General features: G+C 32.4%; 1 protein-coding gene across 1 annotated transcript; it reads right to left on the reverse strand.

Annotated features, from left to right (window-relative positions):
* On the reverse strand, positions 1 to 26,318 carry LOC126977233 (E3 ubiquitin-protein ligase Topors-like). Its single transcript, XM_050825962.1, has 5 exons — positions 26,179 to 26,318; positions 25,172 to 25,377; positions 21,620 to 21,777; positions 6,477 to 6,689; positions 1 to 6,369 (listed from the first exon to the last, which is right to left on the reverse strand). The coding sequence occupies exons 2-5, from the start codon at positions 25,361 to 25,363 to the stop codon at positions 4,872 to 4,874; spliced, it is 2,061 nt and encodes a 686-aa protein (XP_050681919.1). The 5' UTR covers positions 25,364 to 25,377; positions 26,179 to 26,318; the 3' UTR covers positions 1 to 4,871.
* Positions 26,319 to 26,622: the final 304 nt, after the last annotated feature.

The raw sequence follows: 26,622 nt of genomic DNA on the forward strand, positions 1-26,622 counted from the left end.
CTGAAACACGTGTATTTTATTTTTTTCCAATTATTACGAAACAAATAAACACAAAAAAATTATAGGTCATGAGTTACAGAGGGTTAACATCCTCAAAAACCATGAAACTTTTCGACACCCATGACGAAAAATAACAAAATTTTTGACGCCGCCATCTTGGATTTTCATTTCGAATTCACTATCGGCTTTAACATTCCCAAAAACCATTAAAAACGATACCCATGACGAAAAATGTCAAAACGTTTGCAGCCGCCATCTTGGACGGTACATATTATGAAAAATTAGAAAATTTTCGCAGCCGCTCTCTGTGATTTTATTTTGACCAAATTCACCAAACACAAGTTTAGATATCGATATCGATACCCATCACATCTGTGGAGTTTCGCTAGCTAATTTAATTTGACCCTAAAAAGATAAGGAACCTATTTTGTACTTTGTTCTTTATTTTTTTTTTACTACTTTTTCACTGTCTGAATAACAGGTAACTAGCCTACAATCTAAAAAGTAAATACCGCACAGCGTTTATTATAGTTCACCATGAAGCACAATAGTACTTGTAAATATATCAGAAGGTATACAAAATGTAATGTTAAGTATTTTTACTTTTTTTGTAGATAAACCTTAATGAGACTCTGTAGGTACTGTAGCACTCTCCCCTGCTTAAACATTAACTCAAAAAGTTTATACGAAAATTGCGAAAATAATAGAATATTTAAAAAAGTGTATTACCTATGACTGATAAAATAATTAAAATGGTTATGATCGCAGAAAATATTGTTTTATGTATTTAAAAAAACAAACATGTGTTTTTTAAAGTTTTGGCTTTTTACTTTATTATGAGTGATGTTATTTCTACAAAAATACATCTCTTGTGCGATGTTGTGGTGGCACTTACCAGCCTGTATGACAGCTAAAATATGGTTTTCAGATAAATTACAAATTCTTTATTATTATAAAATTCTCTTTAAAAGTAGCTCCTTTTTAAATCAATGTTAATATCGCTGCTTTGAGTGGGCCTCCCCTACAATGTAATGAAAATGCAGAATGGATATCAATCACTAATATAAAAAACTAGCTGACCCGGCAAACGTTGTTTTACCATATAAAGTATAATTCACGCGATAATTTTATAAGTAATTAAATATTGCCTATATTATAGCCTGTACATCATTTTGTTCTATTGTCAATAGTTTTTGCAGCGCACGCAAAAATAGGTTTTCGATTTTACACCTTGTGTTACAAAATAGCAATTTTATTACGGATCCCTAATTTTGAAAAAAAACATAGCCTATAGCCATAGCCTTCCTCGATAAATGGACTACCCAACACTGAAAGAATCATTCAAATCGGACCAGTAGTACCAGAGATTAGCGCGTTCAAACAAACACTGCAGCTTTATAATATTAGTATAGATTAGGAAAACGGTTGACCCCAAAGGCCACTACTGCAACTTGTCGCTAATTCGCTTCAAATTGTACTTTTGACGATTTTGAGATTATTCAAGGTCAAAAATATAATTTGTGTCATTTGAGCTTTTAGAGCTCAAACAGATAGCTAACAGATAGCTCTTCGAACTCAAAAGTCTGATAAAAGTTAAATTAAACCCTATTTTATAAGTTTTCAGTCGATCGGTAAATACGTTTAAAAACTATTCCAAAAAACGTTGTTTTTTCATAGTTGTCTTGAGATTTCTCAAAATCTACCAGTTCAAATTGTATCAAAAATCTCAGTTTGGTTAAGCCCTTTCGTATGTCAGCACACACTTAAAGAACTCAGAACATGCATTCGGTAAGATTAACATTAAATTTCGAAGTAATTTTAAAAACTCATTCTCAAAATCATGTTTGATAAAAGTTTAATGAAACACTTTTTTTTTAATTTTCAAACGGCAATAACTTTTGAATGGCGGCATTCGAGGGAGTTTTATGAGTCTCATAAAGAATCTTCGAGTTCCAATTGATCGAACGGGGAATTTCGAAGTAATGAGCGTTATTCAATTTTTATTTTTCTGAAGATGACGATAGATGGCGGTGCTCTAACAACCCATATGAATTCCCGAGTCATAGCAATAAACGTCAAACATAGATCATATTAATATTCTGTCACTTGCGTTGACGTTTCATGATTTCGCTCCGATTTCCCCTTTGCTTGTTTTGTTTGTTTGTCTAGATTCTAGTTACCTAGATATATAAGATTATACTTATAGTATCTAAGTACCTAGTAGTAAGTAAACAATTAGTTGTACTGTCGTACAGCACAAACAAAAATCCAATAGCTGTAGCCGAGTCGTCATTTAAAGCAGAAATTGCTATCCAAATAGCAGTCCTTAGTCGTCAATTTAAATAAATCCAAAGTAAACACGATATGATGCAAGATCAGCAGATTATATTATTATTCAGACAGAATAATAATTATTAATCATTAAATATCAAAGAATAATATCATATAGGTACTCATTACTCACCAATTATTGCTACAGTATGACAGCGCCATCTAGCGAAAGAAAATTAATTAATTTTGACATAAGGAATAACGCTCATTACGAAAAACACTTTTTTCGGTTTTCTTTCATCAAGGATAACATTTTGACCGACTTGGTGGCGGCGATCGATGTCGTTTTTTGATGTTAAGCGCTGATTAGTTTTTGGAATCGATCGATAAAGCCGTTTAAAAGTTATTCCAAAAAAAAAACACAAGCTAAAAAATTTGTAGTTATTTTTGAGATTTCTGAAAATCTACCGGTCCGAATGGTATTCAAAAACTAAGTTTGGTCAAGCCATTTCTACTGGCGCAAGCCACGGTGAAATGGGTCGAGGCGTTCAAAAATCATAAGAGCTTTAGATACATCCATACACACACATACATACATACAGACATACGGACACCATCGCGGGAATAATCAGGGAAGCTTCCTAGGACCTTAAAACGACGAGATCAGATCAGAAAACTCGATTCACGAAAAACGTGGTAAAACCAATAACTTCCCGTTTTTTTTTTTTGAAAATTTTCAATTTACTTAGCGGAAAGTTCAAAATTGAGATTAAGATTGTCGCTTTTGCAAATGGGCGAAGTTTGTGGTGTTGTGGATATTGACACACGTCAGGTCCACAAAGACCATTCAAAAGTATCTATCTAGCAAACTCACTATCACCTACTGACGTCAACGATGACGTATCACAAGCTTCCGTCCCTGTATCAACGCGCGACCGTTATTCCGTGACGTAAACATGAAGAACATAGTATTTGTACGAGGGGTGTGCATATTATACAGGCAATTAGGCAGTGCCTACCTCGTTATAAACCTAGATAAATATAGCACTAGTGTTAAAGTTAATTTAGTTTCATTTGGTTCCGCTATATTATAAACTTCTATTGAACACCCACTCATAAATAGTAATAATAGTAATAGACGACCTGTATAGCCGAGTACTAAGCTAGAGGTCCCGTGTTCGAATCCCGGTAGGTGCAAGCATTTATATAATGAATATGGATGTTTGTTTCCGAGTCATGGATGTTTAAATGTATTTATGTATGTTTATATGAAATTATGTATGTTTAAGTATGTATATTGTATTAAATATATCATTGTCTTGTAACCCATAACACAGGCTATATATGCTTAACTTGGGGCAAGATAATTTGTGTAAAAAGTGCGTAAAAAATTCCTAACACTAGATACCAGATACCTATTGTAAGCAATCTTTGCATATTCCAAAGCTTACTACGACTAGTTAGATCCACAGTGCCACCTTGCTAGAAAAGCAATGCACGCCCCTGATTTGTAACCGCAATAAACCTTTAGTTACCTGAATACGTCAACATTCGTGGTGTCAAATGATAGTGCATAATTGCTCAAAGATTTTAAAACTTACCTGGATATATTATGCTGTTCTACACCAGTTATTATTCTATAGCATTTATTTAAAAGTGTCGAGTTAAATATTGTTTGGATTTCGAGTAATCTAATTAATAATTATATCTTAGATTAAGGATTGGTCACCGCTGCGCTCCAACGATATACCGCACTACCCAAGAACAATAGCTTTTTTTACTATTATACGCTTCGTGTTATTTTACATTGAAATTAATAAAATACAAAATACTTACTGATGATATGTGATCCCAGTGTCTTTCTTATCTCTTGTAAGTAGTGTTATTTTTACAAAGTTTAACTGCGCAACTCTGCATTTTAGTTTCAATTATTAGCAAAGTTTAACAAAATATGTGGAACGTCAACGTCACACATTGCTGAAGACCGGCTCAAGTACGCCCACTTGGGCGTAGTATTAGTTGACGCATTTTGCGACTACGCCTGCGGTATCTAGTTGGAGCGCAGCGGGGGCCAATCTTTAATCTAAGAATTATATGCTATAAAAACGCAAGTTCATTCAGTTCTTTCTGGTGTCCTTCTCAGTAACATACCCTTACGAAGAATAGTCAATTGCAAATCACATTGTAACGCCAATTTAATTGGCCCCACACTTGTCTACAAATCATTCACAATTATCGTTTTAATTTTAACATATTACAATTACGGATGGAGTAACTAAAATGTAAATAATCAGTTTTATTATGTTAGCATACCTGTACTAATTATACTTGAGATATAAGAATAAAACTATAAACAAATTATATAAAAACCTCATTTAAGTAGACTCAACAGAGCAATCATATTTTGATGAATTACATTCTACTTAGGCATATATAAGGTAGAATAATGATCTACTACCGGATAATAATTACGGCTGTACATTAATCTAAAATAATTTCATTCCACAAATTCATAATAATATCTATGGCCTCTTAAATTAAACAAAATTTACAAATATCTAAATAGTAACTATCACAGTAACAGTTGCGTCAATGTACCCTCATTTTGAAAACTTTGATCTGTGAATTGTTAGATTCAATGGTATATTAAATTCGGAATCAGATGAATCTGACGCAGTATTATCTGGGGAAGAGTATTCTGCGGAGCACTTTTTTGTCGTTTGTGGAATAGTTCGTGTCACATGGGAGGTGGAGCAACTCGGTTGACTGGATGCTTCACGTACACTGGAATTTTTTAAAGACTTATGTATAACATTAACAACACTTTTCAGTCTTCTGCTTTCGCGTTTCCTCTGCTCTGATCTATTTCTTGTTATAACACCACTGGTGGTAGCTCCGTCTCCATTAGCAAGAGAATCTTCCCTTTCAGTTGTTGTATTTACACTTGATTTTTTAGATCTTTTCACTCCTTCACCAGAATTAGATTTCCTACATTTCTTATTTGACGGTTCCTCTTTGACGGTTTTCATTTTATCACTACGAGCTTTCCTGTTTTTACGCGAAGAATCCTTAGATTTTGTTCTACTTTTATTAGTACTAGTACTCTTCTTTTTAGACCTTTTCCTCTTTTTCTTCCTTTCAAGCTCTGTGTAAGAGCTATCACTGGAATCGCCAAAATAAGAGGCAGTGGCCTGCGTACTACTTGATCTAGGTGTTGTACTGGATTCTGTTGTATCTGTTGTGGTATAGGATTGACTACTTGAGGTGGTGCTAGACCGCATTTTTCTCTTACGCGTTTGTGGTGGTGTGTAAGAACTGCTATTATTATCGTCTACATGCGAGGTTTCAGATGTTTCACTATTTTGTGGTTGGCTCAGTTTTAATTTTACCAGAAGTTCAGGTTTATTTTCCGGTTCTGCTCTTGTCGTAGCCGTCACACTAGTTGAAGATTGAGGTGGGTCTGGTGGAACTACTTCCTCCACAACAACATCACTATCTGATCCCAATAGATCGACAACTTCAGGGGTCCGAGCGTGTGGTGGCTTAATATAACCAACAACCATAACCTCATCACCATCAGACTCAGACTGGGATATAGTCTCAATCACAATGCTGTTTTGCACTGGTGTGGAAATACTATTATGAGGGTAGACAGGTGCAGGTGGTGGTGTTTGCAGCGATAGTGTTGGTGGCGGTGGTGGTACCCGCGAGGGTCCTGGCGGAGGTTCGGCTGCTTCCGATCGCGTTATCAACACTATGTCAGAGTCCGCACTCGAATCTGAATCAGAACTGGAGATCACTTCATTGACCATAGACGATACTCTAGAATCCGTTGTGTACTGCACGTTACGATCATAGCCAGCTAAGTCGTATGGGGTCGAAGCAAAACAATACAATTCATGCAAAAAGTGATCTGTTCTCTCGCCGAAATATCTTTGGGCTGTCTCTCGAAACTCCGGTGAGTTGATATGGTACCGAGGAAACAGGTTCATCAATTGGTTCAGTACATAAGCTATATGTCCTGAATTCTCATTTAATAGATAGTGTAACTCTCTGTTGAGCCATGGCACCAATCGATGCATTTGTGAAGTATTGTACCTACAAATTAATTTGGAACATATTAACTCAATAATAATTTAAGACATTTTACAACTGATAAATCCATCCAAATACCGTTATTTTTATGGTTCAAAGTTGTACTATACCTATAAAAGTTGGGAGTGCAGTCTCTGTAGCGTCCAGTAAAGTCCGGAAGAGGGCGAGCCCATAAGTTGTGTCTGTATACAGTCCGGCGGAAGTAAGACGGGGCCCGGCGCCGATGAGCGGGTGTGTTGAACACATTGGCCATCATTGGATAGTGCTGGAGTAACAACTGCTGAAAGGCAATTGACTGCCGTCGTGGAATAGTCAGTGTTGTTCTGTGAATTATAATATCGTATAAATACAAAAGCTAGTGAGGCTCCTTTGCACAGGATGCCGGCTAGATTATGAGTACCACCACGGCGCCTACTTCTACCGTGAAGCAGCAATGTGTAAACATTATCGTGTTTCAGTCTGAAGGGCGCCGTAGCTAGTAAAATTACTTGGCAAATGAGACATCTTCTGTCTCAAGGTGATCAGCGCAATTGTAGTGCCGCTCAGAATTTTTGGGTTTTTCAAGAATCCTGAGCGGCACTGCCATGTAATGGCCAGTATCAATTATCCAAATGATTTGAGTTTTCTTTAGTGTTAATTGCGCCGAGACTGAGTCTCGTGCCAGATTTTGGTGAGATACGTCCTGGGGATGCCTCGTGTAGAGCCGAAACACGTGTCGAATTGTTTAATGACAAATATTGGCGGAATTAACACTAAAGAAAACTTTTGGATAATTATGTATTAGTAGTAGGGATTCGCCGGTTCTGGCTCACAGTAGTAGGGATTCGCCGGTTCTGGCTCCTCGATTCTGGCTCACTTGCTCGTGATGCCTACTAAAAAAAAAAAAAAGAAGTTTGGTGTCAAACTGGGGGTTTTGATGTATTTCCGAGCGATTGCGCTGATCCGTTTTTCGATATCTCTTATAGTTTCAAAGTTAGCATTTTAAATTAAACAGATCCATAATCATTAATAATCACTGGTCATTTAGCTAATGATTGGTGAGCGACTCAATGTCTAAATTTCCATGAACGTGATACAGGTAATTTACTAATTACCTCTATCACATTCGTTACTACGATTAAAAAGACAGTTTCTGTATTTATTATTTATTTTTAAAACATGATTTAAATAAAGTATATAATAAAACATCATTGCAGATTGTATCATTTTCAAAATATTTGATGAAATCATTCAAACTCTTCTTATTAAACTTAAAGTATAGATACATTATACAGTACTCGCCACACACTGCGGTATATTCATTCTGTACTCTTGCAGTATTGTAGTTATACATTCTGCAATTCCTTTGTAAAAACATCAGCTGGAATCCCTGAGGTGGACGACCATATGAATCGAAGTATTGTCCAATACCCTGCTCATCAATGTGTATTGCAACCCAGTGAGTGCCTGGCTTATTATCACTATCTAAATTGCTGACAATATAACAGGGCGTTACAACATATATCGGCAATCGGTTTGCCGCGTAAACATTATTTTTAATACTGGGATCGATTTTGTTCAAATAATTCTGTATCTCGATTGTATTCATATTAGTTGAGAACAGGGTCTTGTCAGTTGCGAGGATTGAATAGTTATGTGGATCATAATAACATAAGCACTCAATAAATAAGGCTTTAATGTATCTTATTCATGTATTTAAAACTTATATGGTTACAATAAAACAAAATATCATTACAAGCGATTCAAATATAAATCTATGAACATTTGATGAAATTATATTTTCATCAATTTTATTATAATATAAAAGCTGATTGAAAACGAACTTTGTACCTACATACTTACGTAGTCATTAGTACAATCTGGAAATGTTGACTCCATTAAACTATCAATAATTGAACTTATCATTTAAGTGCCATTATGTTTCACCACAATATTTAAAAACCAGTACTAATCATAAACAAATTTACTTTTACGATATTTTAGTATAAAATGCTAGAACTGTTCAGAAAAATAATCATTGAAGTGGCGTATTCAGTCAAATTATTATATATTTTGTGTGTTGTGTAATTGTTGAGTGATTTGCTGCAATGGAGGTAAGTTTTATCTATTATTCACTTTGAAATTAAAAAGTAATATCATTTGTTATATTAAGATATGTATGTATAATACTATTCTAAAGCAGTCTTATTGTTGTTGTAGAATGCATTCAACCCAACAATGGAAGAAACTACATATAAAACATTTTACTATCCATTATCTGAAGATAGTCAGGATTCATTAAAAGTTCCTCAACTTAAATCCTTGAAGAGGGCCAGCTCAAATGAAAATATAGATGCATTATTCGAAGTGAAAAAAACAAAACAAAAGAAAATATCATCATCAATATCCAGAGCACATGAGAATGGAAGTATTTACATTACAACTAATGCAGATGACGGAAGAAATGCATCACATTTGGTTAAAATAGAAATCTATGATCTCAATAAAATAAAAAACACGCCTGCACAAGAACAATGGAAATACGCTGATTATAGATTAAAATATTATACAATCGACAATAATGAAAGTTATAAGGACATAAAAAAGATTTTATACAATGTTACGAAGAAAATTTTAGAAACAGAAAATTATAAGAAATATAATTTTAACAATAAGTAGGTAGCTATGAAGAAATACATAAATATTAGTTCAGTTTAGTTATTAGTTTATTTATTCTCTTATACAAATAATATTATTATATTCTCATCATTTGGAAAATTAAACATAACGATATGGAACTCTGCTTTGTATGTAATGAGGTTGAAAAAATGATCAAGTGAGTTATTTTCTTTGTAAATTATTTAGTATTATATTATTGATGAAATGTGGCTAATATCATTCACTTATGTTGTAGTCAACCTGTTCTACAAAGTGGAGGAGGTTTTAAGAGAAGAAGTGCAGTATTACAAGGCAGTGAAGACAATGATACAAGTACAAAGAGAGGAAGACAAGGGGAACCATCCACATCATCGGGGCTCACCAGTGTGAACGATGAAATGGTGAACTGTTCTTTATGTCAAATCTTAATACGAAAAAGATATTATGCAAATCATCTTAGAAGTAACCTCCATAAGAATAACGTAATGCAATTACATAGTACTTTAAAAAATGTCACAGTACACGAATCGGCTTTTGGTAATAGAATTATCTCATATAAAATAAAGAGTAAATCCAACCAATTACAAACATTCGAAACACCAGAAATGTTTTTGAATTCTATTAAAAATGAAATTATTTCACTATTTGAGGAATCTGTTCGATTGCTTACAATTTTTAAAGTTAATTTTATTCTGCACGCTAATTTTGTTCAAGAAACAAAAAATATTTCTAATGAATTTGAATTTCAAACATGTAGTTATACTGTAATGCAGGGTGAGGATTTAAATTTTTTCTTTTCGTCCTTATGTGATATGTTGATGACTAAAATTAGCACATTTGAGAAAAAAGATAGTGGTTGGAGTCTTAAGAAAATAAATGCATTAGACATGAATATAAACAAATTCAATCCATTACGTGGAAAATCATATATTGAATTACCTAAAGAAATCAAATTAAAAAAAAGTGTTATAAATGTACAAAACTCGGATGATTTATGCTTTAAATGGGCTTTGCTTTCTGCATTATATCCAGTTACTAAGAACTCTCAGAGAGTTTCATCTTACAGTAAATATTCAAATAAATTAAATTTTGACGGAGTTACGTTTCCTGTTAAAATGACAGATATACAGAAAGTAGAAAGGTTAAATAATTTAAGTGTAAATGTTTTTGGTCTTGAATACAATTGTAAAAAGAAAGTACATGAATTAGTTGGTCCATTGTATTTAACAAAATCACGGAAAATTGTTCATATCAATTTATTATTTATTTCGCACGGAACAATTAATCATTTTTGCTACATTAAAAACCTATCGCGTTTAGTAAGTGGTCAAATTTCAAACCATGAACATGCAATCTACATCTGTGACGGTTGTCTTTTACACTTCTCAACAAATGATAAGTTATCAGCTCATCAATTGAATGATTGTTGTCATATTAAAGTGGAATTGCCTAATACAGAAAAAACTTTAAAAGATTGGTTTGAACAACCAATTTCAAACAATGTCTTAAAATTTGATAAATTTAATAAGATGTTACAAATACCCTTTGTTATATACGCGGATTTTGAAGCTTTCCTTAATCCAATTCAGACATGCTTTAACGATCCATCAAAACCTTATACAACTAATGTTCACAAACACGAAGTTTATAGTTTTGGGTACTATATTAAATGTTCATATGATGATAGTTTATCAAAATATGAAACATATAGTGGTCCTCATTGTACTCATGTCTTTATGAATCAGTTGTATAAAGATTTAGAAGTGATTTGCACAAAAAATTATTTTGTCATAAGTCCAAAACCTTTGACTTCCAATGATAATGAAATTATTTCACAATGTAAAGACTGCTTTATATGTCAATCTAATTTAAATGGTGAATGTGCATTATACTTTGACTCGCATACAGGAAATTTTAGAGGAGTTGCACACGAAGTATGTAAGACAAAGTTTAGAATCCCCTATCACATTCCAGTTTTTTTACACAATCTTAGTCAATATGACTCTCATTTTATTGTTCATGCATTAAATTCTATTGAAGGGGAAATTGATATTATTCCACAAACGAAAGAAAAGTACATTTCTTTCACAAAAACGATAAAATTAAATAATCATAAAATTCAATTGAGATTCGTTGATTCGTTTAAATTTTTACCTTGTAGTTTAGACAAACTTGTTCAAAATTTGAAGGAAGAACAATTTCAAACATTAAAATATAATTTTCCAAATAATAATGATTTTTTACGTCTTAGAAAAAAAGGAATTTATCCATATGAATTTATGTCATCACATGATTCCTTAAAACTTTCAGCACTCCCTAGTCGCGATAAATTTTACAATACATTAACCGACACACATATTTCCGATGAAGATTATGAACATGCCAAGGATGTTTGGCAACACTTTCATTGTCAAAATATGTCAGATTATTCTGATTTATATCTTAAAACCGATGTTTTACTTTTAACAGATGTGTTTGAAAATTTCCGAGCCTTATGTTTGCAAACATATGGTCTAGATCCAGCTCATTATTATACAGCACCTGGGTTAAGTTGGGATGCTATGTTAAAATGCACAAAAATTAAATTAGAATTACTTCAAGACTTTGAACAAATAGCTTTTATTAGATCGGGCATTCGAGGAGGTGTATCTCAATGTAGCAATCGTTATGCCAAAGCTAATAACAAATATATGCGAGAATATGATAAAGACACACCAAACTCATTTTTAGCTTATCTTGATGCTAATAACCTTTACGGATGGGCCATGTCTCAATTCCTTCCTACAGGAGGTTTTGAGTGGGTAGATGTCACAACTAATTTTGATGTCCCTGATGATTATGAATATGGTTTTATTTTGGAAGTAGATCTAGAATATCCTATTGAACTGCATGATTTACATTCTGACCTACCCTTATGTCCCGAGAATATATGTATTGGTAATACAAAAGACATAAAATTAGTTCCAAACCTTCGTAATAAAATTAAATATGTGATTCACTACAGAAATTTAAAGCAATGTCTGACAATGGGTTTAAAATTACAAAAAATTCATAGAATTTTAAAATTCAAACAATGCGCATGGTTACAATATTATATAGATTTAAATACAAGCATGCGTAAACTAGCCACATCTGATTTCGAAAAAGATTTTTATAAATTAATGAATAACTCAGTGTTTGGAAAAACAATGGAAAATATCGAAAAAAGAGTAAATGTAAAATTATTGAGTCATTGGGAAAATCAGGGTAAAATTCTAGGCGCACAAGATTTAATTGCTAAGCCAGAATTCCATAGTTTATCTATTTTTAATGAAAATTTGGTTGCAGTTCAATTACGAAAGACGAAATTGTTCCATAATAAACCGATTTATTTGGGATTTTGTATATTGGATATTTCTAAAACTCTAATGTACGACTTTCACTATAACTATATGTTTAAAAAGTTTCAAAACAAATTAAAATTATTGTACACAGATACTGATAGTTTAATATATCAAATTTTTACAGATGATTTTTACAGAGATATAAAACCTGATTTACATTTGCGTTTCGATACCTCTGACTATACAGAAAAAAATATATTTGGCTATCCAAAACTCAATAAAAAGAAGTTAGGCTACTTTAAAGATGAAAACAATGGTAACATATTTAATGAATTTGTAGGACTTAGATCTAAAATGTATGCATTAGATGTTGAGGGAAAATTCACAGCTAAAGCTAAGGGGGTTAATAAAAGTGTTACTAAGAATATGAAAATGGAAAATTATAAGACTTGCTTATTTGAAAATAAGAACGAATATTGTTCAATGCTTAGATTTAAGTCAATAAAGCATAATATTTTTACTCAAAGAATAAATAAATCTAGTCTGTCATTTAATGATACCAAACGGTACATTTTACCAAATAATATTGATACCTTAGCTTGGGGTCATCATAAAATAGAATAAATATTATATTAAATTTTAAGAATAAATTATTATAGTTTTAAAAAACCAAATGAGAGATTATTGTATTTAGATGTATAAGTTGCGGAGTAAAACATGATGTACTGTATATTGTTTCAATTATAGATTTTTCTGTTTAAATAAATGGTGGTTTAATAACAGATTGTTTCATTACTATACTAAACCTTAACACACATAGACGTAGTAGATAATGCATCATTTCAATCATCCATTCACTGCAATAGTTGCTGGTCCAAGTGGATGTGGAAAATCAGTTTTCGTAAATAATTTTATAAAATTTTTGAATGATATCTGTGATGCAAATTTTACCCAAATCACCTGGTGCTTTGATGAAATGCAGCCTTTATATAATCTCAACCACATTAATTATCTTCAAGGTTTACCTGATTTATCTATGTTTGACGGAAAAAATCCTCAACTTGTAATAATTGATGACCTGATGAGGGAATCAGATGGTCGTATTGTTGATATATTCACGAAAGGAAGTCATCATAGAAACTTAAGTGTGTTTTATTTATCTCAAAATTTGTTTCATCAAGGTAAAGGACAAAGAGATATATCACTCAACTCAAGTTATATAATATATTTCAAAAATCCTCGAGATAAAACCCAAATTCGATACTTATCTCGTCAAGTATTCCCTGAAAATCCGAAATATTTGGAAGATTCTTACAGAGATGCTACCAATGAAGCTCATGGTTATTTAATGATTGATTTGAAACAAGAAACAAATGAATTGTGTCGCGTTAAGACAAAGATATTTCCATCCGATGGATATTGCACTGTTTATGTACCCACAAAAGGGTTTAAATATGGTAAGAATCAAGAAATTTCGATCATTTATAAATGATGCATAGACGTTTAAAGACGCATAAAGATTTGTTAATTGCTCTACATAAACTGAAGCCAAAATATCAAAAAGCTTTATTAAAATCATGTAATAAAACAGAAATAAATTACATTTGTGAATGTATTCATAACGTACTGCGGGGTAACGTTGAATTGGCCGAGAAAGAAAAATCTAAATTAAAGAAATATAAAAATATTCTTCGAAAATTGGTAAGAAAAGGTACGAATAAAATTAGAAAAAATATAATTGTACAAAAAGGAGGTTCATTTCTACCGATAATATTGGGTTCTATTCTAAGTGAGTTGATTAATTCATTTATTTAAGAAAATGGATAATGCTAAAAAAATGTTACTTATTGAACCATCATTATTGGAGAAGTTAAAACAACACAAAGAAAATGATACGCCAAGATCTCGATTAGATACTGATATGCAAAATATCTTAAGCAGTGATATAGAAGATCGAAAGAAATGTATTTTATATTTGCAAACCCTTCAAAGATATCTAAACTTCGTCAAAGAGGATCGACAACCATACCACATACCACTTATAAATGATAATGATTCATATATTGGTTTTAATCAAGGTCATAATGAAATCGATACTGATTATATAAATCATGATGTGAATAAAATAAATGTAGTTCCTTCTCAAACATCAGTGGAGGTTAACAAAAATATTGGGGAAATATACACGAGCTCTGAAATACTGAAACTAATACCGAAAACATATGCTAAAAAAGGTGAACTTTTACTAAATTTGATTTCCTTGAATAAAAATAAAATAAGCTGGGATGAATCTGGTACCGTGATTATAGATAATGAAAAAATACCTGGGAGTAATATTGTGGACTTGGTGAGTGATACCTTGAGAGCTCTTCAGAAAAGTGAACCTATAGGTTGGGAAAAATTCGCAACAACTTTAAAGGAAATAAAAGTACCACTCACTTATATCGGGAACCCAAAGCGAGTGGATTTTATAAACCATTTGCAATTAAAAGAGGTTGAATCTAAATCAGTACCTGACGAGGAATTTTCTACACCAACAAGTAATAAGTACACAGGGAAACTAAAAAAAAGATCGGACTGGGAAAAATGGACCCCATATTAGAAATAAATAAAATTTATTATGATGCATCACATCCTGCTGGCTACAGCACTATTGATAAATTGTCAAAAGCAATGAAGGGTAAAATGGACAGAAATAGTGTCTTAAAGTGGTTACAATCACAAGAAACATATACTTTACATAAACCTGTTCAAAGAAAATTTTCTCGTAACAGATATATTTTGTCTAATATTAATGAGTTATGGCAGGCCGATTTAAGTGATATGAGATCTTATTCTGAATATAATGATGGTTTCAAATACATACTTTGTGTTATTGATGTCTTTAGTAAATATGCGTATGTTCGAGCAATGAAAAAGAAAAACTCTGAAACAGTTAAGGAATGCTTTGAAAGTATTTTTGCTGAAGCTAATACTACACCTACACATATACAGTCTGACAAAGGAACTGAATTTGTTTCCAAATATGTACAAAAATATTTTAAATTAAAAAACATAAATTATTATACAACCAATAATCCAGATATTAAAGCAAGTATTGTCGAAAGATTTCAGAGAACTCTTAAAACGAAAATGTGGCGCTATTTTACACACAAAAATACTCATAAATACATTGATGTTTTACAAGATCTAGTGCATTCATATAATCATAGTTTTCATTCTAGTATAAAAATGTGTCCATGTGATGTTAATAATACAAATATAATGAGTGTATGGCAAAATTTATATGATAGAGAAAGTAAGATAAAAACATCAATTAGTATGGTGAATCCAAGAATTCACGTTGGAGATTATGTTAGAATAACAAAACATAAACATATTTTCCAAAAAGGATATGAATCAAATTGGAGTGACGAAATATTCATCGTATCTACCATAATACACCGATCTCCGTTTGTAGTATTTACTTTAAAGGATTTAGAAGGCGAAGAGATAGTTGGTACTTTTTATGAAAAAGAGTTACAAAAAATCATATTCGACCCCACTACTAAATACAAAATAGATAAAATAATACGCTCTCGATATACCGGTAACAGAAAAGAATTGTTGGTGAAGTGGAGAGGTTATCCAAATAAATTTAATAGCTGGATATTAGCTTCTACTTTGAAAAAAATATGAATAAAGATAGTTTTTATTTAACTTTACTAAGCAATAGTTCTATGGATTATTTTCCTGATAATACAACAACATTATTTTCTACGAAACTGCCAAAACCAACAATACTAGAAGGTGAATGGAGGGTTGGAGTAGTAGAATTTCAGTACCCATGCACTATGTTCACCGTTCAAGAACATGAAAACATTATTTATATAACAAAGTTGATGAAAGTACCCGATGAAAGTAAACCGTCATATGTTTATTACAAGACACATATTCCAGCCACAAATTACGATAACATAAATCATATTTTGATGGCACTGAATAACACTCGAGAAAAAATTAAATTTAAATGCGATGAGGTTTCAAGGATTGTAGTTGCTACGATAACGGATGAATCCATAAAATCTGTAACTCTATCACCTAAATTATGTCTTCAACTAGGGTTCGAACCAAACAGGAACCTCGTTGAAAAAAATTTTGGAAAGTGTCCAGCTAATTTGCATTTGGGTTTACCGTCTCAATTATTTGTTTATTGTGACATAGTGGAGCCTCAAATCGTTGGAGATGTTATGACACCCCTTTTACGAATAATACCATTGGATCCCTCAAAATACATATATGGAGCGTACAAAATGCACGTTTTCTCTCCTCCCCATTACCTACCTGTGATGCGTAGAGAATTTGATACAATTGAAATAGATATAAGAACAAGCACCGGTCAAAAGATACCATTCCAATTTGGAACAGTGTGCATTAAACTCCACTTTCAAAAATTATAATGTACGGCAAACGTGATAATATTTCATGTCCATATGAACACTATTATACTCACCAGGCCGGATCGGGTATCGGAGTTATTTATAAAGGAGCACCGTATCAAAGAGGTCATGGAATCGGAAGTTTTCTTGGGGGGCTGTTTAGATCTATTTTACCACTACTGTCTAGTGGTGTTCGAACTATTGGTAAAGAAGCATTAAGTACCGGTGTAGGTATATTATCAGATATGGTTAATGCACGCCCCATGGAAGATTCAATAAAAACTCGTCTAAAAGAAGTCAGCTCAAATTTGAAACGAAAAGCTGATGCTAAAATAGATAATATCAACATGTTTGGATCTGGGTATATAACAAAACGAAAACGTCGTTCTGCGATCATTCCATCATTGACTGCGAAAGCGAAAGCTATTAAGAAATTAAAATTGAATCAAAAACAAATCAAAGATATATTTACTGATTAAATATGTCATTTTTACATAGTCAGTCTTGTGAATGCATTAAGTCCGAATTGGATTTATTTGCATTACCATCAACTCAAACTAGCATTGAAAGTGGACTATGGATTCATTATAAGCCCATTTCATCACTTGCTGATGATGGACCAATAGAATTTCAAGTACCTGGGGCAGGTGATGACTATGTGGATTTATCCCATACTTTACTCCATATAAAAGCTAAAGTTTTGAATCAAGATTATACAAAACTGACAGTACCGACAGTTGTGGCCCCAGTTAATAATTGGTTACATACACTTTTCAGTCAACTTGATGTATATTTAAATCAAAAACTTGTATCGCCACCGAATAATACATATGCATATCGAGCTTATATTGAAACTCTATTGAATTATGCACCTGCTGCAAAAGAATCTCATCTCACTTGTGGTCTATGGTATGAAGATACAGCTGGAAAAATGGATGCAACTGATGAACAAAATAAAGGATTTATTAGAAGACAAGAATTGGCTAGTGAAAGCAAAGAAATAGAAATGATAGGACATTTACATGGAGATTTATTCAACCAAGAAAAATTTTTGATTAATGGCGTTGACATGTGCGTAAAGTTAGTTCGTTCTAGAGAAAATTTCAATCTCATGGCTTCATCAACTGACCATAAATTTAAAGTGTCTATTACAGATGCAACTCTTATTATTCGAAGAGCACGAATCAACCCAACTGTGCTACTTGCACATCAAAAAGTTTTATCATCTACCACAGCAAAATATCCAATCACGCGAGCAGAAGTCAAAGTTTTAACTATACCATCAGGCATTCAGGGGAAAACCCTTGATAACATATTCCTTGGTCAAATACCCAAAAGGTGTATAGTCGGTTTTGTAAATAATGCATCCTTTAATGGTAGTCTCACAAAAAACCCATTCAATTTCGAAAATTATGATATTAATACATTTTGTTTATACATAGATGGACAACAGATACCTTCAAAAGCCTTACAGCCATCGTTTGACAATAATATTTTTACTACGGTCTATCATACGTTATTCTCAGGAACAGGTATACATTTCCTAAATGAAGGCAATGGAGTATCAAGAGAGCAATATGCCAAAGGGTTTTGCTTGCTAGCCTTCGACTTAACACCCGATTTATCAGCAAATTCTTCAAGTCATTGGAATCTTATAAAACATGGTAGTGTAAGATTAGAAGTTCGTTTTGAATCAGCTCTTACACAAACAATTAACTGTATTGTTTATGCGGAATTCGATAATGTTATTGAAATTGATAAAAATCGTAATATTTCTGTAGATTACAGCAGTTAGAATATAATAATTAATGTTTGAATCGTTTGTATCCTTGTGTATTTTTTATGTTGATTAAATACTAGATTACCTTATAAATTTATATAATAAAAATATGTATATAAAATGATATTTTGTTTTATTATGGTGAAACATAATGGCACTTAAATGATAAGTTCAATTATTGATAGTTTAATGGAGTCAACATTTCCAGATTGTACTAATGACTACGTAAGTATGTAGGTACAAAGTTCGTTTTCAATCAGCTTTTATATTATAATAAAATTGATGAAAATATAATTTCATCAAATGTTCATAGATTTATATTTGAATCGCTTGTAATGATATTTTGTTTTATTGTAACCATATAAGTTTTAAATACATGAATAAGATACATTAAAGCCTTATTTATTGAGTGCTTATGTTATTATGATCCACATAACTATTCAATCCTCGCAACTGACAAGACCCTGTTCTCAACTAATATGAATACAATCGAGATACAGAATTATTTGAACAAAATCGATCCCAGTATTAAAAATAATGTTTACGCGGCAAACCGATTGCCGATATATGTTGTAACGCCCTGTTATATTGTCAGCAATTTAGATAGTGATAATAAGCCAGGCACTCACTGGGTTGCAATACACATTGATGAGCAGGGTATTGGACAATACTTCGATTCATATGGTCGTCCACCTCAGGGATTCCAGCTGATGTTTTTACAAAGGAATTGCAGAATGTATAACTACAATACTGCAAGAGTACAGAATGAATATACCGCAGTGTGTGGCGAGTACTGTATAATGTATCTATACTTTAAGTTTAATAAGAAGAGTTTGAATGATTTCATCAAATATTTTGAAAATGATACAATCTGCAATGATGTTTTATTATATACTTTATTTAAATCATGTTTTAAAAATAAATAATAAATACAGAAACTGTCTTTTTAATCGTAGTAACGAATGTGATAGAGGTAATTAGTAAATTACCTGTATCACGTTCATGGAAATTTAGACATTGAGTCGCTCACCAATCATTAGCTAAATGACCAGTGATTATTAATGATTATGGATCTGTTTAATTTAAAATGCTAACTTTGAAACTATAAGAGATATCGAAAAACGGATCAGCGCAATCGCTCGGAAATACATCAAAACCCCCAGTTTGACACCAAACTTCTTTTTTTTTTTTTTAGTAGGCATCACGAGCAAGTGAGCCAGAATCGAGGAGCCAGAACCGGCGAATCCCTACTACTGTGAGCCAGAACCGGCGAATCCCTACTACTTGTATTTCCGCAAAGTAACGCCTACTTCAATAAATTTTCAAAAAGTATCAATTACCATCAGCTGAACGTCCAGCTCGTCTTGTTTCTTATTTTCATTAAAAACATAATGGAACGGTCTAATAGCTTTATATAGAGTAGATACGAAGGTTAATATTAAAATATTTATTACTTAAAATAGTTTTAAAATAAGCATTGGCCAAAAAACAACTTATCAATAATTATGGATGAGTTTGTAAATAAAATTCGACAATAATTGGAGTAATCCGAAGAATTCCTACACGCTGATTTAATAAATTCATTGCCTACTAGGCTCCGTAAAATTGCTAAATTTTTTAAACTGGACTGTGTTATATTTTTTATCTACACCCATGCTTTAAATACTCTATTAAAGATTCTGAAACAGTTAGCTTATTGCCAACATTAAATTAATGTTCTAATAACCATTACATCATCCAAACGAGTGTTGTAATGTTGTACTGAATTTCATAACAACACTCCTATGTTTTTTTTTTCGATCCCTTCATGCGCAAAGAGTCAACAGACAGCCACATTCTTATTGCTCGATGCGTGGTATCTGTATGAATAAAAAAAAAAGAACATTTTCGTTTTCGCGCGTTCCACACCACCAGTACGTCGCGCGCCGTAATTAAAAAAGTAGGTTATTCGAATTCCCGCCATTTTTCTTCGATATTTTTATTGTTTTGTTTACAAAAAATGAGCGATTCATTTTAAACGCTGCAAAAGAACATTATATTCGAGTGAATTTTAATTACTGCACTGTACAAAATGTAAATTACTCCTAAAATAAATAATTGTTTCAATACTTAGTTTATATTTAAATAATCAGTAATGAATGACATTAGGTTACTACGAGGACTGGTGTTTTAGTGTTAGCAGTAAGCTAACTCTTTCAGAATCTTTTAGAGGATCCATATTCTGGGTGTAGATAAAGTCTTGTATGCAACTGTTGATAATTAGGTATTAAAACACTCATGTGATACTATAATCCACATTCGTGTTTTAATACCCCTTATTACACAACAGTTGCATAAATAACTAATAATAACCTATCAAATGATATTAAAATATTACCAATTAAAAAAAATTAAATGTATCATAAAAAATTAATTAAATCTAAGGCCTATTATAATGTGAAAGATTATTTGAATGATGATAGTTGTGATTAACGTTTCTAAGTTTATTGTTAATGAATATTGTTACACTCATTTGAATTTATTGTAACTTTTGTACTTCATCCTGACTTCCACTAAATCTATCTATATATATATAATTCTTGTGTGCGTTCACTGAACTCCTCCTAGACGGCTGGACCGATTCTAATGAAACTTTCTGTGTGTATTCAGGTGGATTCGAGAATGGTTCAGATTCACAATTGAACTACCTCCTAAACGGCTGGACCGATTTTGATGATGTTTTTTGTGTGTTCCAGTGAATTTGTGATTGGTGTGTGTCTTTAGGTGGATTCGAGAATGGTTTAGATTCACAATTGAACTACCTCCTAAACGGCTAAACCGATTTTGATGTTTTTTTTGTGTGTTCCAGTGAATTTGAGATTGGTTTAGATTCTCAATTCCGTGCATATAATATAATTCTCCTGCTCATGTGTATGTTAGTGAAGTCCTCCTAACGGCTGGACCGATATTTCAAATTTAAGACGTGTGTACAGGACAACGTCTGTCGGGTCCAATAGTATCTTATAAAGTTTGAGGGTGAATACAGATTTTTTTTAATTTTAGTGTGAATTGGATTCTTAGTCGTGACTATGTGAAGTCTGTGTATAAAAAATTACCTGTATCGAAATCGTCGAGCTGCATTTGTAAACCTCTCTATATTAATTTCTTCCGGCGGATCTCTAACCACCAAATATTCCTCATACTGATGAATGGAACGCACACTGTGAATGATGGATTTAAAGTTCTGTTTACACAAGGGACACTCAGCTTTAACCTGGAAGAAGCAGACTTTTGAATAAAAAGGGCTCCAATTATATTTATTCCTGGGTTTTCTTTCCTATAAACACATGTAGGATGCCACAATTAAACTTTAAATAATTTGTTGTTGATTGTTTTGGTCCAATCCGATAAAATATTTATATACAGGTTCTTACAAAACTTCCGAAGGGAGGTTAAGGCCCGGTATCCACCAAAGCGCAGAGGAGAGGAGATGCGTTTTGATAACCAATCAGAATTCGTTATTTTCACATCACTTTTGCTTCGGTGGAAATGGCTCAAGCGGAGAGGAGAGGAGATGTCTCATTTTTCATTGATTTTGTCTTTCCCCGCGTCTCGCAAAAGAAAGCGTAATTTATTCGATTGACTGATCTTTAATGCTGAAGGCGTTCCTACCGTATTTTTAACTGACTTTAGTAGTTTAGCGACGTATTTTAATTAAAAAAATGGAGCATGTCTTCCATCTGTAGATATCAGATGACTGATTTCGAGGTTTCACAGCTCACATCTCCTTCCTGCTACACATCTCTCCGCTTTGGTGGAAATAACGTGACCGCTTCGCGGCAAAACTCCTCTCCTCTCCGCTATGGTGGAAACCGGGCCTAAATGGGGCCCCATTAAGGCCCGGTTTCCGTCCAATAACGAGTCCATTCACAATATTTAAGAACTGTAGTGACGCTTTATAACATACCCCAAAAATTACTTTCACTGATGTGCACACCTTATTTCCGTATAATTTCAACTACAAGAATGTACCTACATTTCTACTTATTTCGCGGGACGACAAAATTTTTAAAAGACTTAACCTAACGAAACAACCTAAATGAACACTTACTTGTTCATAATAAACGTCAATTTTACAGAAACGGCTCATAGTGTGCTCCGCCTTGCTCAATACACAACCTAGCTCGTCGGGATGTGGCTTGAATAATAAAAAATAGCAAAACTATTAAAGTAGACAATTATTAGGTAAAATAGGTATGTTCGCCCTTTCTGTTTTATAATCTGGTTTTCTGGCATGGCAGCTTACTAGGGTGGACAAAATTTTTTACTTTGATAATTAATTCCAGGTCCCTTCCAGGTAACCTAAAGGTGTAGGAGATTTATTTATAACTTGACAAAATATAACATTACGAACCATACGTCACTCGAACGGTTGGCTCAGTGGAAGAGCGCTCGGACGGAACCCGAGACCTCGCAGGTTCGGGTACCGCATCATTGATAAATTTTGGTTGCAAATTTAATTCAATATAATTCTCTCCACCCTGATGCTGTCTCAATCGTCGACATAGCCATTAAAAAAAAAAAAAAATTGCGCTCATTGTAAGGATGATAGCTTGGTTCTTGGGCTGGAGACACTATAATGATATATATGGTTTATAACAATTCTTTTATTGTGTATGAGGATTTATAAAGATAATTGGTGCCTGACAATTCTGCTGATTTTACATGTTAAATATGTAGGTTATTTATACAAGCCTATTATATAAAAAAAAAAAAAAAAAAAAAAAAAAAAGCTGGAGAGTTTCTTGCGCCGCTTCTTCTCTCTCAGAGCGCCATTTGTTTCCGAAGCGGTAGTAGTATCTAGTAGTATAAGAAATGACATCAAAAAGAATTCTAAAGGAATCAATTTTGAGAAAATAAATGCCTTTTTATGCCTTTTATGCCTTTTTTTATTCTGTAATTGTTTTAACATTAATTAATTACTACATATACAAGTCATATTAATAATTATGTGATTGATACCTTTATATACAATAGCTACCTTATATATTTGTGTACAGACATGGGATAAGTTAATGCAAATAAATAATATGCTAGTAAGAGTAAATATTATATGTAGCGAGTAGTTTAAATTTAATTTGTAGGTTAACTCACTTTTTGCCTAATAACTTAAAAACTCAGGTTTTGTAGGAAAAAGATTTTATTTGATTATATATAAATCTATCTATCTTCACGCTGTTTTCACCAATTGATAGTGTGGTTTTCGTGGAAGGTTTTAATATATAAGTTTTTGTATACATGTTTGAATATATTAACGAAATCGTTGGAGATGTCGGAAAATAAGCCGTTTGGGTGCTTTGAACCAAAGCACTGCCTAAGCCCCTAGAGATATAACAAAATAGAGTATGGTGGTTGTTTATCTTATATAGGTCTACAGAAAAGTCTGGGATGGCATATGTTTATCACTTCAGATAACCTACTATATCCATTTTAATATTTTCAATATTAGCAATTATAAAGTGGTAATGTAAAAGCCGTTACCATAAATACGTTATTAATCTCTTACATTTTCTATAGATAGAACAGCGTCTGTTGGGTCAGCTAGTAAAAAAAAAATATGTGGAATTCTCAAATAAGAACATAAAATCTTTTACTTTTATTAGGAATATGGCAAGGCATGGCATTGGCAAATGGTCTCAACCTTTTTTCTTGGTCTTAAGCCTTAGATAAAATTTTTTTTCAAATAATTCACTATCACAAGTATATGTTAGTCTCTCTGTTTTGATTTTTGAAATATCTCTTTCCTTGTAAGTGCTTGATACAAACAGTGCTTAAAATGGCTGATCCAAATAGAACAGAAGCCTTATATTGAAATAGAAACAACATAACATATAAACAGTCTAAACATAACATATTCTATATACTCAAGTATTATTATATAATGACATGGAGGTAATGTAATTTGCATGCCCTTTTTGGCTAATGTGTTGATTCATATAGAATTATTTAGTTAACTTGTATACACACATTATGCAAATAAAGAATTATTATTATTATTACTAAAGCTTTTATTTGGAGCTTCAGTTCACCTTATTACACAGATTTTTGACAGAACCATGTCCACACATGGAAATCTGAGAAAGATGTGATCAAATGTTACCTCTTAAGGTGGTTCTCAAATGTTAACTATTCAGTAACACAGTAAGGATCAGTTATAATGGACTAAAATTTACATGGAATTGTTCATTTCAATTCATCTTTGAATTTCTTTTCATTCATATTTCTCTATGCAACTATAATAAGCAATTCAACAATACTGAACTTTTTAATAACAGTAAAGGCTGCTTTAAAAGGAGTATTAATAAAAATTTAAAGGAAGGTTAAATTTAGAGTAATTCACAAACACACACATGCACACACACACACACACACACACACACTCACCAAACCCCACACACACAAATATCATGTCTTATTATAAATCTGTTATTAGATGTAAGTCCTACAAAATAGTATTATTATAACCTAATTTAAGTTCTGTGGATTTTGTGATGTTTTAAATAAATAAATAAATCTCATCCATACAAGATTATTAGATTGCGTGGACCATTTTGTTTTCTGCAGAATTTTAAATAGCTGTTACTGTTACAGATGTGTGTCATACTTACTTTACTCCATGTGAGGAGACATTTGAAACAGAACTGATGCAGACATGAATCTGTGAATGATTTATTTTTACATGTCCCAAGGCATATTGCACAATTTGGAGGTGGAGAGTCCCTTCCATTTCCATTTTGAGGACTGTTCTCTTCACTCTTAACATCATTAGTTTCTTGGGCTCCTGTTGACAACTCCTCCATTCTCCTTAGGCAACCTGAGGAATATAAGGCAGAAATTGTTTCTGAGAGTACTAAATACTGTGACAAAAATATTAATATGTTAAAACTGAATTGTGTTGACACTAGTATTAGTACCAGGCTAACCATCATGCTCACAAAGCATCCTAACACAAACAATGAGTTCAAGCTCTAAAGGTTGATTCATCCAATGGACAATAATTTATATTTATACATTTAATTCTTTATTACTTTTCATGTAATAATTTATACAATTAAAAAATAACTCATATTTTGGATGCAGAACCTTACAAACTAATTTGTTATGTATATTACAGCCATTGTAAAACACTCTATTTGATTGAAAAGAGTGGCTGTTGAGTTTCTTATATGTTTCTTCTCACGAGCTCAACTTTTTACGAACATAATACGGTATATTCAGTAATTTATAAGAAATATTTATAGAGCCGATTCAGAAGCACTCAGTTTAAGCCTATTTCAATAAAATTTATTTCACTTTAACTTAGGTATGTAACTTAACTTAACTTAAGTAAGTATACACTAACCATCCACTATGACAAATTTTAAATGCCTACACAAAACATCAACAACGTATAGCAATTTCATAATATGAATACTAAATCGTCTGTTGGGTATTAAAATAATTTGTAGAAATAAGTAATAAAAACAGGTACCATTTGTTGTATAGATTTAAAACACAATTTATAATCACATATCGATCTCTCAAATAACGTGTGGCATGAAAAATTGTAATGGCTGTAACATTAAATTATTAAATCTCAGATTTGACGAAGTCCATGCAGAGTTGCAGAATTTACCTTAAATTGTTATTTAATTTGTATCCTGACTCCTGAGGCTGTTAGCTGCTAAATATTTGCTTGTGCATCCTCCTCGAGATCATAATGTTTCATTTCATAGGTACTTCCTAATCGTGATTATTTGTCATTTATTATCAAAAGTCAAAAGCGCAAGCCGCCGAGTACGTACAAAAAAGGTGAGACATGTTGTTTTCCTATTTATTAGCTCCGCACGGTGAGCGATTTAGCTCTGTCATTTTTTTATAGCAAGAAAACTTACGAAATATCAAAAAACTTTTTAATTGTTTTCTTATTTTGGATAGGAAATGACAGAAATAGTCTTGGATTTAGTATCGTGTTGCAGGAGTTGAGATGTGAATGATATAAAAGCCTACCAGCTTTTGGATCTCTGATCATAACGCTACCATTCTTATTAGATGGTGATTTTTTATAATGTGAGCCCTT

This window comes from Leptidea sinapis, chromosome 44, assembly GCF_905404315.1.
Source record: "Leptidea sinapis chromosome 44, ilLepSina1.1, whole genome shotgun sequence".
NCBI lineage: Eukaryota > Metazoa > Arthropoda > Insecta > Lepidoptera > Pieridae > Leptidea > Leptidea sinapis.

Excerpts from the sequence above, each read along its gene's own strand:
- LOC126977233 (XM_050825962.1), bottom strand. The coding sequence starts at position 25,363 with ATGGAGGAGTTGTCAACAGGAGCCCAAGAAACTAATGATGTTAAGAGT. Across the intron at positions 21,778-25,171 it reads GTCTCCTCACATGGAGTAAA|GTTAAAGCTGAGTGTCCCTT; the intron begins GTAAGTATGACA and ends TGCTTCTTCCAG. Across the intron at positions 6,690-21,619 it reads GCTCGACGATTTCGATACAG|AACAACACTGACTATTCCAC; the intron begins GTAATTTTTTAT and ends TATAATTCACAG.